This window comes from Ambystoma mexicanum, chromosome 1q (assembly GCF_040938575.1).
Source record: "Ambystoma mexicanum isolate Mex_15411 chromosome 1q, UKY_AmexF1_1, whole genome shotgun sequence".
Taxonomy (NCBI): domain Eukaryota; kingdom Metazoa; phylum Chordata; class Amphibia; order Caudata; family Ambystomatidae; genus Ambystoma; species Ambystoma mexicanum.
In genome coordinates, this window is record NC_090922.1 from 1,004,051,213 (window position 1) to 1,004,068,864 (window position 17,652).

Sequence of the window (17,652 nt, forward strand, 5' to 3'; positions counted from 1 at the left end):
GTCTGCTGACTTTTCTTAGTGTGGGGAGGGGACTGAGTTGCGGCCCTCAGAACTGGAAGGAGGGTGCCTGTGCGCTCGGTCCTATGAGTGACATCGGCGCCCTGGAGGGTGCGTCGGCCACGACCTCAGAGGATTCACAGGACGAAGGCTTGGCGGATCTATTTCGGCAGAATCCCCAGCAGCCACCACTACCTGCGACATCTGGACTGCCGAGACCCGCGGTAGGTGCCACCCCTCCCCCGAATCAGCCAGGACCTGGGGTCTTGCAGGGCGCTCAACCAACTCCTCTGGCCATGGCCCAAGCCAGGGCGCAGGCAGCCCTGCAGCCCATTCCAGAATTTGACACCACGGGTCCCCCGTCCAGCCTGGGCCCCCGGTGGAGAAGATGGATCGGACGCCTGGACATGTATTTCAGGGCCGCCCAAGTGACGGACAATGACAGTATGACAGCCACTATGTTATACTCAGCGGGAGCCTCTGTCCAGGAGATATTTGAATCGTTGACTCCGGTGGACAACTCCTACGACCAAGCCAAAGCCGCTCTCCTCGCACACTTCCTTCCACTTGCCAACGTGGACTATGAGAGATTCGTCATGCTGTCGGCCAGGCAAAAGGATGATGAAACTCTGGACACCTTTTATGGTCGCCTGCGCCGCCTCTCCCAAGGGTGTGCGTGGGGGGATGCTGAGGACATGATGCGGACCATGCTAATCCAGGCTTGCTCATCTGGCAAGTTGAGGCGACAGGTCCTGAGAGAGCCCGGACTCACTCTACCCCGCATTCTTGAGCTGGGGCGGTGTCATGAGGTAGCCGAGGCCCGAGCCAACAAAATGGAAGCCGGGTCCCGCGCCGCGCGGCCTGAAGAGGTGTGCGCCGTCTGGCGGGGCGGTAGAGGGGTGCGAAGGCCCGGTGGAACAGCCAGAGACAGAGCGGGAAGACCCGTGGAGTCATGCCAAAAGTGCGGCTATGACCTCCCCCACTCATCTGAATGCATGGCAATGGGGAAGATCTGTGGCCGCTGTGGGCTACCCGACCATTTCTCGAGGGTATGTCGGGCGGCCCTACCGGTACTGACTCCGAGAGGACAACCCCGGCCGTGGACTCCTCGCCAGAATCGGCCGCCCAATGTGGCTCAAGTGGAGCAAGCGGAAGAGGATGCTCCGGCGGAGGACGCTGGGGAGGAGGACGAGGAAAACATCTTCTTCGTCTCCAGCATGGAAGTCCTAAAAGGGAAGAGCAGGAGACAACCGAGATGCGTCGTGGAGGTGAACTGCTCGCCTGTCCCGGTGCTGGTCGACACTGGGGCATCAGTCAACGTAATGGCGAGAGGACACTATGCCGCGCTTAAACCACCGCCGAGTCTGGCGACGCCGAGGGCCCGCATCTTTGCATTTGGTGGGCGGGAGCCCTTACCGCTGGACGGTGCATTCGTTGCAAAGGTAGAGCATGACGGGTCCATGATCAAGGCCCGTTTCTACGTGACTCCAGTGAGCAGCAACACCCTGTTGAGCTGTGCGGCGGCGGAGGCTCTTGGCATCGTGAGTTTCGCATACTCAGTTTACTTAGAAGACATAAACGACCTGTTGGACAAGTATGCTTCCATCTTTAAGGGCATTGGAAGGATGAATGGCGACGCGGTGAGGCTCCATATTGATGAGTCGGTGCAGCCGGTGGCTCTGAAGCACAGGAGGATCCCTTTCCACCTGAGGGACCAGGTTGACAAGGAATTAGACAACCTGGTGAACCTGGAAATAATCGAGAAGGTGGAGGGCCCGACACCCTGGGTGTCCCCCATCGTGGTTGCGAGGAAACCGAAACAGCCAGATTCTGTCCGGATCTGTGTGGACATGAGGCTGCCCAACAAGGCCATCAGGAGGGAACGGCACCTGACCCCGACCATCGATGACATAATTGCAGAAGTTCAGGGGGCAAGGTTCTTCTCCAAATTGGACCTACGAGCAGGATACCATCAAGTTGTCCTCCACCCGGAGTCCCGCTATATCACGACCTTCACCACTCACCGGGGACTCTATCGGTAGAAGCAGCTGAGCTTCGGTGTATCATCAGCAGCCGAAGTGTTTCAGAACATAATTCGAGGCGCCCTCGCAGATCTGGAGGGTGTCCTCAATATTAGTGACGATATCCTGGTCTTCGCTAAGACTGAACTGGAACATCTAAAACGCCTTGCCAAGACCCTCGAGAGGCTACAGTCGCTGGGGCTCACCCTCCACAAGGACAAATGCGAGTTCCTGCGCCCGACCATTGAGTTTTTCGGGTTCGTGTTCAAGGAGGGCGGTTTGTCACCGGACCCGAGGAAAGTCCGTGACATCAAGACGGCACAACCGCCTGAATCGGCATCGGACGTGCGAAGCTTCCTGGGTATGGTGACATACTGGGGGCGCTTCATCCAGAACCTGGCCTCGAGGTCGGAGCCACTCAGGGCCCTGACAAAGAAGGAAACAGCTTGGCAGTGGGGTCCGTTGGAGCAGTCGGCATTTGAGGACATTAAGGGTGCCCTGACGGCAGAGGACACCATGGCTTTCTTCGACCCGGCTCTTGAGTCGGAAATTGTTGTGGACGCAAGCCCATTCGGTCTGGGAGCTGTGCTCACTCAGGTGGGCCGAGATGGAAGGATCAGACCAGTGGCCTACGCCAGCAAAGCCCTCTCCGAAACAGAACAGAGGTATTCCCAGATAGAACGCGAAGCCCTGGCTGTCCTCTGGGGCTGTAGGCATTTTCGTCTGTACGTGCTGGGAAGACCTGTAACGGTGGTGACTGACCATAAGCCACTGCTCCCGATCATGGCTGGATCATCATCGAAGCCGCCGGCCAGAATCGAGAGGTGGATGCTTGCCCTTTTGGAATATAGCGTCACCCTGATATAGCGGCCGGGTGCCAACAACGCGGCTGACTACCTGTCCCGACACCCGGGAGGGAGTGGAGGTCCAATGCAAGACACCTGCGCCGAAGAAGCCGATGACCACATTAGGATGGTGGTAGAGGGTGCCACTCCCAACGCGATGCCGCTGCCAGAACTGGAGGCAGCTGCGGCCGACGACGAGTGCTTCCGAATATTGAGGAGCTCGATGCAGTCGGGATCCTGGAAGTCCGTGCTGGAGTTGCTGGCGGGGCGCACTCAAGAGGCCAAAGTGACCCTAGAGCAACTCTGGAAAGTGAAGGACGAGCTTTCCTTCTCGGAGTCAGGCCTTCTGCTGCGAGGCGATCGCCTGGTGGTGCCGGGTTCCAAAGTCAATGACGTAATCAATCTGGCACACCAGGGACACCAAGGAGCCGCCAAGACGAAGGCGAGGCTGAGGCTGAAGGTGTGGTTCCCCGAGCTAGAGCGGAAGGTGGACGACTTCGTGGCGGCCTGCGTGTGGTGCCAGGCGGCCTCCCCGGTGCAGCGTGAACCTGAGATCGAGGTGATGCCACGAGGGACCCGGCCGTGGGAGATCGTACATGCGGATTTTGGATACACAGCAGTGGGCACCCACTTCCTGGCCATAGTGGACGAGTACTCCCGGTACCCCGAAGTAGAGTTCGTTGAGTCGGTGGCATTTGAGCACGTGGTGGGAGCAGTGGAGAAGATCTTTGCCACCCATGGTTTTCCCGTGACTCTATGCTCGGACAATGGGTCCCCCTTCCAGAGTGCACGGTTCTCGGAATTCCTGGAGAGCTGCGGAGTGATACACCGGAAGTTCTCCCCGCTGTGGCCCCGTGCGAACGGGGACGCGGAACGGCTGATGAGGACACTGAATAAAACACTCCGGATAGCCCAAGGGCAGGGCCAGCCCCTCCAGCGGGCATTATATCAATTCCTGAGGGTATACCGCACCACCCCACACGCCTCGACTGGGGTTGCCCCAGCTGAAGTCATATTCCGACGATGCCCCCGAGGCCTCCTGCCGGAGGTACAGGAAAAGGAGCCAGGCGTGATAGATGATCAACGGGTGGAGGCTGAGCGACAGACATGGACAAATCAGGAGAATCTGCGGCGGGGTCTCCGCCCGCAGCGGTTAGAGCCGGGGGACGAGGTACTGATCCGGAATCGACATCCTCACGGCAAGCTCTCGCTCCCGTACGAACCGGAGCCACTGGACGTGGTAGCCGTAAAAGGGTCTATGGTGACGGCCTCGGATGGGAAATCGGCCGTCACTCGGAATGTGAGTTTCTTTAAGAAGCTGGGTGACTCTCGAGCTGAGCTCCCGCCGGACCCGGATGAGGTGGACCTCCCGGATGAATGCGCACCCCGGGGTGCAATCCCGGTGTCGCTAGATCGAGGGACTGGAACGATGGGAAGCCCTGCGGTGGAGGTAGGTGGGAGGTACCCCCAGAGGGCTGGGCGAGGGAAACCTGCCTACCTCGGGGACTATGTGCTAGGACCGATTGTGTGCATTCCGGACTGAGGGGACCCGGGTGGCTGCTATTAAAGGGGCATGGGCTCTGAGTTGTCAGTTGTTGGTTTGTGTGCAGTGCAATATTTAGAAGTGTGTGTTATTGTTGTTCCTCCCGAAAAAGGAGGAGTGTGGCGTTGCCCCGTGAGGGCCTGCGCACGCGGCGGCGTGACGTTGCACGTTGCCGCGTGCGGCTTAAATAAACGGGGCGTTCCCGGCCGCCGCAGAGCGACCGGGGAGCCCGAACTGCACAGACGTGTGCCGAGTGAAGTCTGTGGGGTGAGGGGCTCACGGGCACGCATGGGGGTGCCGACCGACCCCCAACACCTCCTAGGTGCCACAGAATGTTGGCATGTGTGTAAATGGACCACCCAGACAACAACATTGCTTTGAAAAGGCATACATTACACTTCCAAATGCCGCCTTACATAACAAAATAGCCTTTGTGGTCGTTTTTTCTTGTTTAATACATTTGTATTCAGTAAATTGCAAGAACAATGTAAACATAGCTTGAAGATACATTACTTATATTGCTTATACAGATATAGAAGAATTAATCTTGATTTAATTATTTCTAATATAAAAGAAAAGAAATCAGGATAATTAAGAGCTCATGCGTCAATATGTAAGTTTGTGGTCCTTTTTTCTATTTTAAACTTCCAAGCTGGCCGCACGGTTTTACAAACAGTAATTTCGGTCCTTCTTCTTTCTTTATTTTATGACACATGCGACCCTGAACAGCTGAGCAATTTGGCAGGTCACGTGACATTACTGAGTCGGAAGTCACTGCTGGACCGGCAAGGATGGCGGCGCACATTGGCACCACTTCATGGGTTACAACAGCTGTCGTTTCCTTCCTCTGTACTAGTTTGTGGCGCATCGGTACCTGCCAAGATGCGGAGGTGAGGACCGTGGTTCTAATGCCAAGGGACTGCTCTGCTTCCGAGAACGTCGAAATGACTAAAGCGCATCTGTGATGTTGTGGCGGCCATGTTGGGTGTGGGCAACTTGGTTAGTGTAGCATAAGACTACTGACGTTACCTGATGTATAGCGTCGGCACAGTGCTTCACGTATCCGGTTCTTAGTTTCTCACCATTGAGCTGAGACGCTGCAGTTGTTTGTGTTTTCTGATTCGCCGCTATCTTATGACATGGTCAGCGGTGTTAACGTGAACCCTTCGCACAAATATCCCTACCTTTTTTTGAGTTCAGCCAACGTGATTTTTATGGGCTCCTTAGCATTGACAAAACATAAGGTTTTTGGGGTGTGATTTGGACAAATTGGTGGCATTTAGACATTCAAGTTGGTGCCATGGTACTGTCATGAGTGTTAAGTGCTTCTTTTGTTTATTTCTGCATGCACCAGTGATTAATAATATCGTCTACGGAGATTCATTCAATGTCGATTCTTCAAATGGACACAAATAAACCTTGCAATAGTTCAATTACGGGACTGGAATTTGGAATGGTACCTGAGGTGGAAAAGGAAAACAGTGTTTTGGCTGCATCCAACAAGGAGATAGTAAAATGGCGGGTAGGATAAGGGCGTGGCTTGACCTTTTTGATGTGCAATCTTTATTGGCTCTTGTTACCTTTGGGCTTTAATAGACCCTACCTGGGATAATAACACGTTTTGCAATGCCAACAGTCTGTGAAGGCATGGGAAATGCATTTTCCCGGTAGTACTAGTACTATGAACTGGCTGTTGATGGTAGCAGGTGCGAAACAGTACAAGCCTATGGGATTCTAATAACAGTGCCTGTCGAATGCCTAATACTTATACACAAGCCAAGACTGTTTGCCAATGCTTGTTTTTACCAGGACTTCAGTGAAGAACAGGCATAGTGTTTATCAATAGAATTGCTGAAGCCAGACCTTGGTTTAGACAATTTGAGTACATCGGAGTCATTTACAACTCCAAGAATGCTTTGAAAAAACACTGGAAGGCACTTCGAGGGCAAGTCTTGATTAACACGAGCTCAAAGTGTTCCTATGAGGAGCGGCTTTGGGCGGGAGGGTCAGGAACTGGGTGGAAGTGGCCATAGGTATTAGCATGGCCATGGGCAGTCATGGAGGCAAACCACACCTACAAGCTTTGTGTCCCTCCCGGTGTGCCATTTCTACCTATCTTTAGTCTAAAGCGATAGTTTCAGCTTATAGGTGGGGCTAAAGCAACACCTAATAGCCCAAACTAAAATGGGCAGTAGGTTCTTCCCCAATACAAATATCCAAAAATATGGTAATACATTGAAATGACTATTCCAACTGTGCGTGCAAATTAATCAAGATACTGTATCATATTCATATCTCTTCAGAGTATGTTTTATTGGTGTTACCTTTGAATCATAATTTACAATACAACCCACAATTACAAACATTGCTTAACCATGTTGTGGATGTCATTAAATTAGAACTGCATATGGCTTTAAACAATGTTGGTAAGGGAAAATGTTATTTGCCTATCTGCATGAATATTGGTGTTTATATCTTGTTAAATGCTGGTGCCGGAATGAACCCATGTTGCATGACAGTGTGTTGCCCCGTAGCTATCCTCCCGTCGTAGTACAGGAAGTCTCCCAGCCCCTCTCCGGCTTTAGCCAATCTCCTTAAGTTCCGGAAGCTCCTCAAGCCACTCCTTTTATCCTTCTCTCTCTTTCTCCTCCCCAGCTAATCTCCTTCCTCCTCATCTGACTGGCGCCTGGTTCCCTTCTGAGTTCTGCAGAGTCCCAGGCCCCCTCCACCCAGTTCTCACCATCACCCCCAACCGTCTCTTCCCGGCGCTTTACTTGCTTTCCATGGCACTTACCTTACGGCCTCCCTGTTACACCTGCACTAAGCCCCTTGTACTTCTTTTGCTCTGACCTGCACTTCCTCCTTCCCTCGCACTTCTTTTTCTGCACTTGCACGATCCGAATGTCAAAAGGCCTAGTAGGTTAATTCGTTATTTTATCTTTCTCCCTTGTCTCCCGCCCCTACTTGGCTGTCTTGTCACCAAGTGTTGTATACCCACATTACAAATATCCAACAAATAAATCTGTGAAAGGTGGTGATCCTTTAATGTGCACTATTCTATGGCTGTACTTTTCTCCTATTCAAAAATGGCAACAATTGAGAAAAACATGCATTCAATACTTTGGGCATACCTGTATTTTAAACTCAATAAACTTTCGGCCTGATTCATGGAAGCATTTTATAATGGCACAATCCTGTAGGAAAATGCTCCATGAATCAGGCCCTTTATAGTTGCTAGTAATCATATGGCTGCAGTCACTTCAATTGAATATGATCGATTGAAGTAAATATAAGGTAAAGGCAATACCAAGGAGTACAGAAGGGTGTCCCTCATGACATGGAGTTATCTGGAAACCGTAGTTACATGTGAGATTATCCTCTGGTTCTTTGGCTTCCTGGTGGGCCACTCTCTTCTGGTCCATCACCCCTCTGGTCCCTTGGCGGCTCTGTTCTGTTGCTTCTCTGTTCTTAGGTCCCTGGTGAGTCAATCTTCTCTGGTCCATGGCTCCTTTGTGAGTGTCTCCTCTAATTAGTCGCCCCTTGGGTTTTGGCTCCCTGCTGGGTCACTCTTCTTGGTCCTTGGCTCCCCTCTGAGCTGTGAGTTGTTCCTCTGCTCATTCGCTCCCGTGGTCCTTGGCTCCCTAGGGAGTGTCTGGTGAAAACAAACTAAAGATAATCACGTTCTTTTTTTAGTTTTGGCTCTTTGGTGTCTATGACACAATTACTACCGCTATGCTGGAGTCAAGAGATGAGTAGGGTCTAAGACACCTACTCGGCCTCACACTACTCGAAAGCAACAGTGATCCCCATCATATAGGTGAAACCAGCACAATCACGAGCTATACCACCTTCCCTTTTTGTAGTAGCGTGGGCTGAGGGCAGTCAATGCTCTGGGTGGGGATGTGTTACCAGTATCAACCCAAACAGCAATAGTAGAAATACTTCAAAATAAAGAAATGTCCAAGCAAGGTTCTATGAAATAATTAATCCAATGTTTAATTAACTATCTAGAAAAACGCTAACAAACAACCACCTCTGTGGCGAGAACACAGAAAATACAGAACATATATGTTATAGTACTCTGGGTACTGGAGTAGCGGCAAACAGGCAAGAAATTATAGTATTGTCAACCTGAAAAAGGAAATGCCTTTTGGAAAAGGTGCAAAAGGGTGGCTTGTCAGTCACTATGGTCCAGAAATTAGACCAGGGGGTCTGGGCCTCTGAATAGTGCCCTATTCTGTTTTTGTGTGGTTATACAGTGTCGAATTGGTCTTCTTGGTGCTGCTTTTACACGTTGTACTGGGTTCTAATGCAATAAATCCTGTTTATCACGCCGTCAAGTTTTTCAAGTGGAACTCTGGGTGATTCCATGCAGATTCCTGCAATTTGAAAGAGTCCACCAGGGTTAGGTTGGCGGTCGATCTAGTATAGACAATGGATACGTTGTGTCGAGGTTAAGGTCCTGATGGTGCAATGTGCTTTTCGGAGATGCAGAGGTTCGAAGGATTCTGCAGAGGTGAGCTGTTGCTAGAGCCAAAGCAGCATTGAGCATAGCTGGCAGCATTGAACATAGCTGGCACGATGCAGCCTCGAGCCAGTACAATGGATGCAAGCAGCGGTTCAGAGTTTGAGATTGCCAAAGGCAGTACCCTAGGCCCTGTGTGGTTCGAAGGCTGCGAACAGGCTGGACCTGGTTCAAGAATGGTTTGAAGCAGGAGAAATAGGAGTCCAGCTGCCTTGGGCTACTGAGGTTGCTGTAAATCCCACCACAGCAACTCTTAGGCAAGGTGAGTTCTTGGTACTCTGCACTCTCAGCCCACTCTCAGCCCAGGGAGCATGGCTGGCACCTGGCTGAGTCCTTCACCTCCATTGAAGAGCCTGGTTTCAGCGCAGCTGGCAGATTGGCAGGCCTTGTTCCAAACAGCAGTTACCCATATGTTCTTGAGGATGGTTAGAGGACAGCTTTCTTCTGCCTTGGACACACCTGCCTTCACCACTGCAATGGTGGAATGGATATATAAGTACATGGATATAAATAATAAAGATACACAAAGAAAAAGGTACATTTGACATAATATACTGGTGCATAAATAAAAATGACACAAAGCCATACTTTACAGAATATTTTTAAACCCATTGTAAAGCAGCACAACTTTACCTTCCTCTTTTTTTCTTTTTCCCCATAAGTAAATTCTCAGTGCAATAAATGAATTACACATACTTCTTTGTGGTGTGTGTGTGTGTGTATATATATAATGTTTCAAGACCAACCCTGCCCTAAATACCAATAGTAATGTTTACAGTGCATACTGTTGGCCAGCCTGATCTTGTTATTAAATTGTACCCAAATTGCAGTCTTTATTACTCCCCAACTCAGCACTGGTTGGCCGTTGTATTATAAAAACAGAGTCAGTATTCAAGAAATGCAAAATAGAAAAATCTATGAAACATGTCTTCTGAAGCTTTTCCAATTCTCAAACTATATGCGACTAGCCCCTGTCTTCAAATACATTCTTCATCACTTCTTGCCAATCACTGTTTGACTTCCTACTATCCTATCCTTCCTTTCTATCTTTACTGTATTATTTTCCTTCCCGTCCTTTTGCAATGCTCAATTTCTATCTATGGCTGCATTATCATATGTTTGCATATATGCATAACCTCATGTGACCTGTAGATTACATACAGGACAGACCCCTGCAGCAGGTACTTTTTTTTTTTAAACTTGTTTATTTTAAATCAAGGCAGGTTGATAATTACAAAACATTGTCAGCAACACCCATTCAGGCATGTTGATCCCCAGTCCTTTTTTCCCCCCGATTTCCCCCCCCCCTCCTTCCCGTCCCACCTTCCCCTCCGTCCTCAGATGTGGGTTCTGATATGTTTAGGATATTTCTTCTCTGTGAAAGATAGTGAGCTAAAGACTCTGGGTAAGTCTCTCGCAACCAGGACTAATGTCTGGCAGAGGGACTCCCAGGACCCCCCTTGTTAATCTGCATATGCAAGTAACTTTGGGTCTCACCCTAAGTTACTAGGGGAATCCAGACGTGGACCCCTTGCTCACTATTCTTAGAGAGACACAGCTCCTCCCTACTGATGAGGTTCAACCAGACCGAAACACGTGTCTGGGGATGCTGTTGGTACTCTTGTTCAGAGGAGAATTGCCTAGCATTTCGGTGCTGGACTGCCCCAGGGCAGGACAAAGACTGATATGTTTAGGATATTTCTTCTCTGTGAAAGATAGTGAGCTAAAGACTCTGGGTAAGTCTCTCGCAACCAGGACTAATGTCTGGCAGAGGGACTCCCAGGACCCCCCTTGTTAATCTGCATATGCAAGTAACTTTGGGTCTCACCCTAAGTTACTAGGGGAATCCAGACGTGGACCCCTTGCTCACTATTCTTAGAGAGACACAGCTCCTCCCTACTGATGAGGTTCAACCAGACCGAAACACGTGTCTGGGGATGCTGTTGGTACTCTTGTTCAGAGGAGAATTGCCTAGCATTTCGGTGCTGGACTGCCCCAGGGCAGGACAAAGACTGATATGTTTAGGATATTTCTTCTCTGTGAAAGATAGTGAGCTAAAGACTCTGGGTAAGTCTCTCGCAACCAGGACTAATGTCTGGCAGAGGGACTCCCAGGACCCCCCTTGTTAATCTGCATATGCAAGTAACTTTGGGTCTCACCCTAAGTTACTAGGGGAATCCAGACGTGGACCCCTTGCTCACTATTCTTAGAGAGACACAGCTCCTCCCTACTGATGAGGTTCAACCAGACCGAAACACGTGTCTGGGGATGCTGTTGGTACTCTTGTTCAGAGGAGAATTGCCTAGCATTTCGGTGCTGGACTGCCCCAGGGCAGGACAAAGACTGATATGTTTAGGATATTTCTTCTCTGTGAAAGATAGTGAGCTAAAGACTCTGGGTAAGTCTCTCGCAACCAGGACTAATGTCTGGCAGAGGGACTCCCAGGACCCCCCTTGTTAATCTGCATATGCAAGTAACTTTGGGTCTCACCCTAAGTTACTAGGGGAATCCAGACGTGGACCCCTTGCTCACTATTCTTAGAGAGACACAGCTCCTCCCTACTGATGAGGTTCAACCAGACCGAAACACGTGTCTGGGGATGCTGTTGGTACTCTTGTTCAGAGGAGAATTGCCTAGCATTTCGGTGCTGGACTGCCCCAGGGCAGGACAAAGACTGATATGTTTAGGATATTTCTTCTCTGTGAAAGATAGTGAGCTAAAGACTCTGGGTAAGTCTCTCGCAACCAGGACTAATGTCTGGCAGAGGGACTCCCAGGACCCCCCCTTGTTAATCTCCTATCTCCTAGAACGCCTAATTTGCGCCTCAGTCTATGTGTCTCCCTCAGGGATCACTTGGTCTTTCAGGATCCATCGAGCCCTGGTGGGTTTGTAGGTCAGAGCGGGGAAGCGCTGGTCGTATTCAAGTACTGGGGCCCAAATATTCTGGAATTGGTGGAGAGTTCCCGCCTGCGCTGCCGTCACCTTCTCCGCAATCAGAATATCCCAAAGCTTAGTCCACCATTGGGGCATGTGTGGGCCTTCCGGGGACTTCCAGGAGCGGGCCAGCACCGTTTTCCCTGCTAGCAGACAGTGTGTGAGTAGTTTCGATCTGGTCCCGGCGAGTGGGTAGATGGCGGAAATCGGGGCTCCTAGCAAGACTGGCTCTGGTTCCAGCGGGATCGCCGTTCCAGTGATTTGCGGGATGGTTCCCAAACACGTCTTCCAGAATTGCTGAATCTTTGGGCAAGCCCACCACATATGAAAGAAGGAGCCTGGGCGGCCACATCCTCTCCAACAGGAATGATCTAATTGGGGATTTATGTGGTGGAGTCTAAGGGGCGGGTAATACCACCGTAACATGATCTTATATGCGCATTCCCTATTGGTGATGCAGGTGGATGAGGCGTGAGTTCTGGTCCAAATGTCTACCCAGGTTTGGTCGTCTATTGGGTGACCCAGATCTGCCTCTCACTGGGCCATGCAGCGAGTTTTTGCGATCAGGAATTCACCTAAGAAGCGCCTATACAGAGTGGATACTTTCCCACGAGCTGGAAGATCTCCAAGTGTGAGTTCCAGGGCGGTGGGAGGGCGTGTCGCTGCTGGCAGGTGTGAGCACCAGTGGCGCAGTTGGATATAGGTGAATCTGTCCCTTTCCTGGAGTTGGAACTTTTCCTTACATTGCTCAAATGTGAGGGGCCTCTCACCCGTATATAGCTGGCCTATAGTCTCTAACCCGCCATTTAACCAGTTCTGAAAGTTGCGGGGGTGTGCTCCAGGTGAGAATGCCGGATTATGGAAGACCGGGGATCGTGGGATCAGGCCTCTTGGCACTCCCTTACTCTTCAGCGCCCAGTCCCAGGAGCTTAGGGTATGTTTGGTTGATAGGAGGAGGTCTCCCCAGTGTGCTCTGAGGGGGGGGTGGGATGTTTGGCAAAAATCGCAGGGGTAGGGGCACTTGCGATTGTTCCAGTTCTACCCATCTAGGGCGATTTGTAGTAATTTGCCACGCCTGGACCTGTGCTAGTTGAGCCGCCACTCTGTATGCCCGTAAGTCTGGGACCCCCAACCCTCCCAGTCTGGAGCCCCCTAGTAATGTTCTGAGGGGGATTCTCGCTCTCTTACCTTTCCAGATAAATTTCAACATCTTTCTCTGGATATCGCGAAGAGTTGGTGCGGGAATCGCTACTGGGAGGGAGGCGCAGGCGTACAGGAACCTTGGAAGGAGGTTCATCTTGCAGGCTGTAATGCGCCCCAGCAGTGAAATCTCCTGGGTCGCCCAACGTTTCAGGTCTCTTTCCAGTTCTTTGAACAACCGGGGGAAGTTAGTTTTATGTGTCTTTTGGGTCAGCTGGGATGTAGACCCCTAAGTAGGGGATGGCTCTTTTTTTCCCATGTTTTTCCCATGTTATCGGGCACATCTTAGCCAGTGGTTCACGCTCTGCCGGGGTGAGGCCGATGCTTAGGGCCGATGATTTATCGAAGTTTACTGTAAAGCCTGAGACCTCACCATAGCTGGCTATTTCTTGTAGCGCATGTTTCAGGGATGACTGGGCCTCCGAGATCGTGAGCAGTACGTCGTCCGCATTTAGGGCGATTTTGTGTTGCGTGGGGCCACTCTGTGGGCCTTTGATCTGGTTGTTTCGCCTGATTCTCTGAGCAAAGGGCTCCATGGTGAGTGCAAAGAGCAGAGGTGATAGTGGGCAGCCCTGTCTGGTTCCGCAGGACAGGGGGATCGGAGCCGAGCTGTGCCCGTTGATTCTCAGGAAGGTTCTTGGTCTGCTATAATTAGCTAGAATCATCGTTTGAAATGCTGTCCCGAAGCCGAAGGCCCCCAGGGTGTGTTTCATGAACGCCCAATCCACCCTATCAAATGCCTTGGCCGCGTCCAGTGCCATTAAGACTAGTTTCTGGGAGGCAAGGTCTACCAGGTTCAAGGTTCTCCGAATGTTGTCTCCTGTCGTGCGGTGTAAGATGAAACCTGCCTGATCGGGGTGGATAATCTCCGGTAGGACGCGACTCAGGCGATTCGCCAGAATTTTGGAGTATATGTTTGCGTCAATGTTCAAAAGTGCAATCGTCCTATAGGAGGTGGTTTCTCTGATCTTTTCCTGGTTTGGGCAAGAGGATGGTGGTTGATTCCTGCATCGATGGGGTTACTGATCCCGTTTCCCTGAAGGAGTTGAACAAAGTTACTAGGGGGGGAATCAGCTGGGATCTGAATAGTTTATAGAATCTGGTTGAAAAGCTGTCCTGGCCTGGGGCCCATGTTTTAAGTGATTTAATGGCCTCCTCAACCTCTTCCTCTGTAATGGGCTTCTCCAATTCGCTCTTCATCGTGTCAGGGAGACGGGGCAATGCTGCCTTCTGCAGGTATTCCATCTGTTGTGGTAGGTTCCGTGGGGTTGCCGTCATGATTTGGGTCAGATAGTCTGTTGCCAATCGTTGCTTTTCAGGTTCTGAATATAGTATGACCCCATTGGGATCTCGCAGGCCGGTGATCGTATTAATGTATCTCTGCTTGGCCAATTTGGCCACCAGGAATCTGTTCGCCTTGTTGTTCTTTGCGTAGTACGACTGTTTGGCTTTCGCCATCAGCAGTGCGGTTTGTTCCGCATAGTGGGCTTCTAGTTTCTTCCTCGCCATGCGTATGATTTGCTGCATTTTAGGGGACCAACCCTTTTCCCTGAGGACTGCCTCAGCTTCCTTCAGCTCATCTTCCAGGGCTATCCGAGTCTGTCGCCTATCCCGGTGATAGGCCGCTCCCTGGGCGACCAGGGTGCCTCTAATCACTGCCTTCATGGCGTCCCAGTTATTCGCCAGCGAGGTGTCTGAGGCTGGATTCTCGTCAAAGAAATTTCTTATCCCCTGTGCGATCTTGTCTCTTGTAGCCATATCATTCCGGATCGGGTCGTATAAGGACCATTTACGTGGATTATCGAGTTTGGGGTTCTGGGCCCGGAGTTCCAGGATCACTGGGGCGTGATCAGATATGACTCTTGTGCCGATGGACACCTCCTTGATGAAGGCCAAGGTTTGCGGGGAGGTCAAGAAAAGGACGATCCTCGAAAATGTTCGGTGAACGAATGAGTAAAAGGAGTAGTCTATTTCGGTGGGGTGAAGCACCCGCCATGTGTCTACTATCTCTAAGGACCTGAACAGCTGGAGGAGGCTTAGTGCTTGGGCAAAATCGCTTGGAGTCGGGGGGGGGGGGGGGCTGCGATCTGTCCTTGGTGGGGTCAGGAACCCTGTTGAAATCCCTTCCGATTATCGTTTGGCCCTCTACGAAACGGGCGAGAGACGAGCCCAGGGTGTCATAAAAGTGCGATTGACCGCGTACACCGAGATAAAGGTATATAGGTTTCCTAGTAGGAGGCATTTGACAGCTATATATCGGCCTTCCAGGCATATTTTCATTTCCAGAACCTGCGGGTTCAAGTCTTTTCTAAACAACCCTTTTTGCTTGCTCCAGAGGCGAAAAATTGAAGCGGAAATAGCCGAGAGCGAAGCCGAGTAACATCCGCCGGCAGCAGATGAGTTTCTTGGAGCATGGCTACCGCAGCATCTTCGTCCTGGAGTTTTAGTAGAATTGCTTTTCGCTTGTTAGGAGAGTTCAGTCCATTAACATTTAGGGAGAGAAGCCTCAGGATTTGGTGGTCTGATGTCCTTTCTTTCTCTATTACTGGGGGGGGAGCCGGGAGATGGTGATTCAACTCCCATTTCCACTGTGAGTCTTTAGAGTATCATCCTGCGCTTGAGGTTTTAACGCGGGACCCCAACAGGGGGCTGCAACTTTAACTGACGAGTGGGTCGACATTGTGAGTACGGACACACCCTTGGCCAACAGGGCCAACTGTCCCATCGAGTCTTGTGTACTGTGGGTTTCCAAGGAACCAGAGGTGGAAAGTATCCTTGGAATGGGTATGAGCCATGGGTATGGCCCTCTGCCTCCGTCTTCGAGGCTTATCAGTTTAGGAGTGAGGTGGTGGTTCCAAATTTAGGTGAGGCCAAGTCAGTTTGGGCTAGGATGATGTTAGTATCTGGAGACGCAGGAGCTCCTCTGATCATCTCCCTCTATTGTTCCGCTGTGTTGTCGACCATGACGATCGTCTAGGCTTTGTGGAGGGGAGTGGTTCAGGGTCCCCAGCCCCCTCCGGGTTCGGCGTGGAGGGCTCTCTGGGCAAGGTCGGGTGCATGATTTTCTCCGCGCCCTCCAGGTGGCTAATCCGGCGTAGGGTGCCTTTTGTATGTGAACTGCAGAGCCGTCGGGAACAACCATCTGTAGCAGACCTGCTGGTCCTGGAGGAAAAGTGCCAGGGGTCGGAGTGCTCTCCTTTTCTCTAGCATGAGTAGTGAGAGGTCCTGGTAAATCTGAAGTGGGGTGCCCTGGAAGGTGATATCCTCTCCTTGGTGGCTGATCGCTGAAATTGCCTCTTTGGTCGTGTAGAAGTGGACCCTGGTAATAACATCTGGGGGGGATCTGAGTCCACCCCCCGGCGCGGGCGTAGCCTGTGGGTCCGGTCTAGCAAGAGTTGAGATTTATCCAGGTCCGGTAGTAAGGCCTCGAAGAAGCTCCCCACGTAGTCCACCAGCTTGTTGTCAGGGACGGAGGTTGGGACCCCCCGAATGCGGAGGTTGTTGCGATGTGCCCTGTTTTCAAGGTCCTCGTGTTTAAACTCCAGGATCTCGCATTTGTGTTGCAGGGTATTAATGGATCTCTGCATTTCCCCTAGAGTGGTAGTGTGATCCCGAGTCTGGTCTTCGACTTCTCTGAATCTCTGTTCGACCTCTGTAACCCTCTGGTCTGTCTGCTCTTCTTTGGTGGTAAGTTCTGAAAGGCACAAGCGGAACTCTGACTTAATGTCCGCCATGAAGGCTATTAGGTCCCCTTTAGTAGCGAGGGCTCCCCTGTCCTTTTGTGGTTTCTGTGGGGTCAGTTTAGGAGGATCTTGCTTCTTATTTTTATCCGGTGCGGCGAACATGGTGGATATATCCGTGCCCTTGCTAACTTTTGATTGCCTGGACATGCTGGTTGTGCTGGGCGGTCTCGGCCGGAAGAGTCGCAGAGGGGACTAGGATTGTAGCGACGACCCCAGGGGTGAATATCGCTCCAAGCTCCGTGCTTGATCTGGTCCCGAAGAGTCCAGAGAGTTGTTGGGGCAGTGGGTCGTGTGCTTCCGCCGTTAGCTGTCAAGGAGTATTCAAACGTAGCAGAGAAGCTGGCGGGGAGCAGCCGTTGCCCCGCAGTGTTCCAGGTCACTGGGTGGGTGGATGGGCCGGGGCGCCCCAGGAAGTGATAGGCCGGGGGGGACCTTGGGTGATTGCTGGGGGCCTCTGCATCTTCAACAGGCTAGGTCCGGTTCATGACGCCTCGATGTGTGCGTCAGGGCCCCGAGTCCGCTCAGGACAAAGGGGGGGGGAGAGGGTTCCAGCACCCCACTCGCAGCCGAGCATATGAGCCGCCGAAAGAAGCCCCTGCCGTGGACACCAGTCACCACTGGCACGATCCGGGCGGTTCTGTGTTGGGGGGTTTGCGGGCCCCTGAGGAAAGTCAGGCATCCGTCCGCTCTTCCTCCTTGGCACTCCACAGCTTCGTCACCGCGAGGCACGTAGTATGTTGCTAGGCTCTGGTGTGGCCGCCATCTTGCATCCTTCGGCTGGTGACGAGGGCAGGGTTCGGCGGCTGGATTCGGGTAGAACGGTCATGCGTTCGAAGGTCATGTT

The 17,652-nt window shown here is 51.6% G+C and overlaps 1 protein-coding gene across 1 annotated transcript in view; it reads left to right on the plus strand.

The window, feature by feature from the left end:
* Positions 1 to 5,043: 5,043 nt before the first annotated feature.
* The window catches only part of PIGK (phosphatidylinositol glycan anchor biosynthesis class K), a 577,610-nt gene continuing 565,001 nt past the window's right edge, over positions 5,044 to 17,652 (plus strand). The window contains exon 1 of the mRNA XM_069641674.1: positions 5,044 to 5,296. Coding sequence (XP_069497775.1) covers positions 5,198 to 5,296 — 99 coding nt within the window. The 5' untranslated portion in view covers positions 5,044 to 5,197. The remainder of the gene's footprint in view (positions 5,297 to 17,652) is intronic.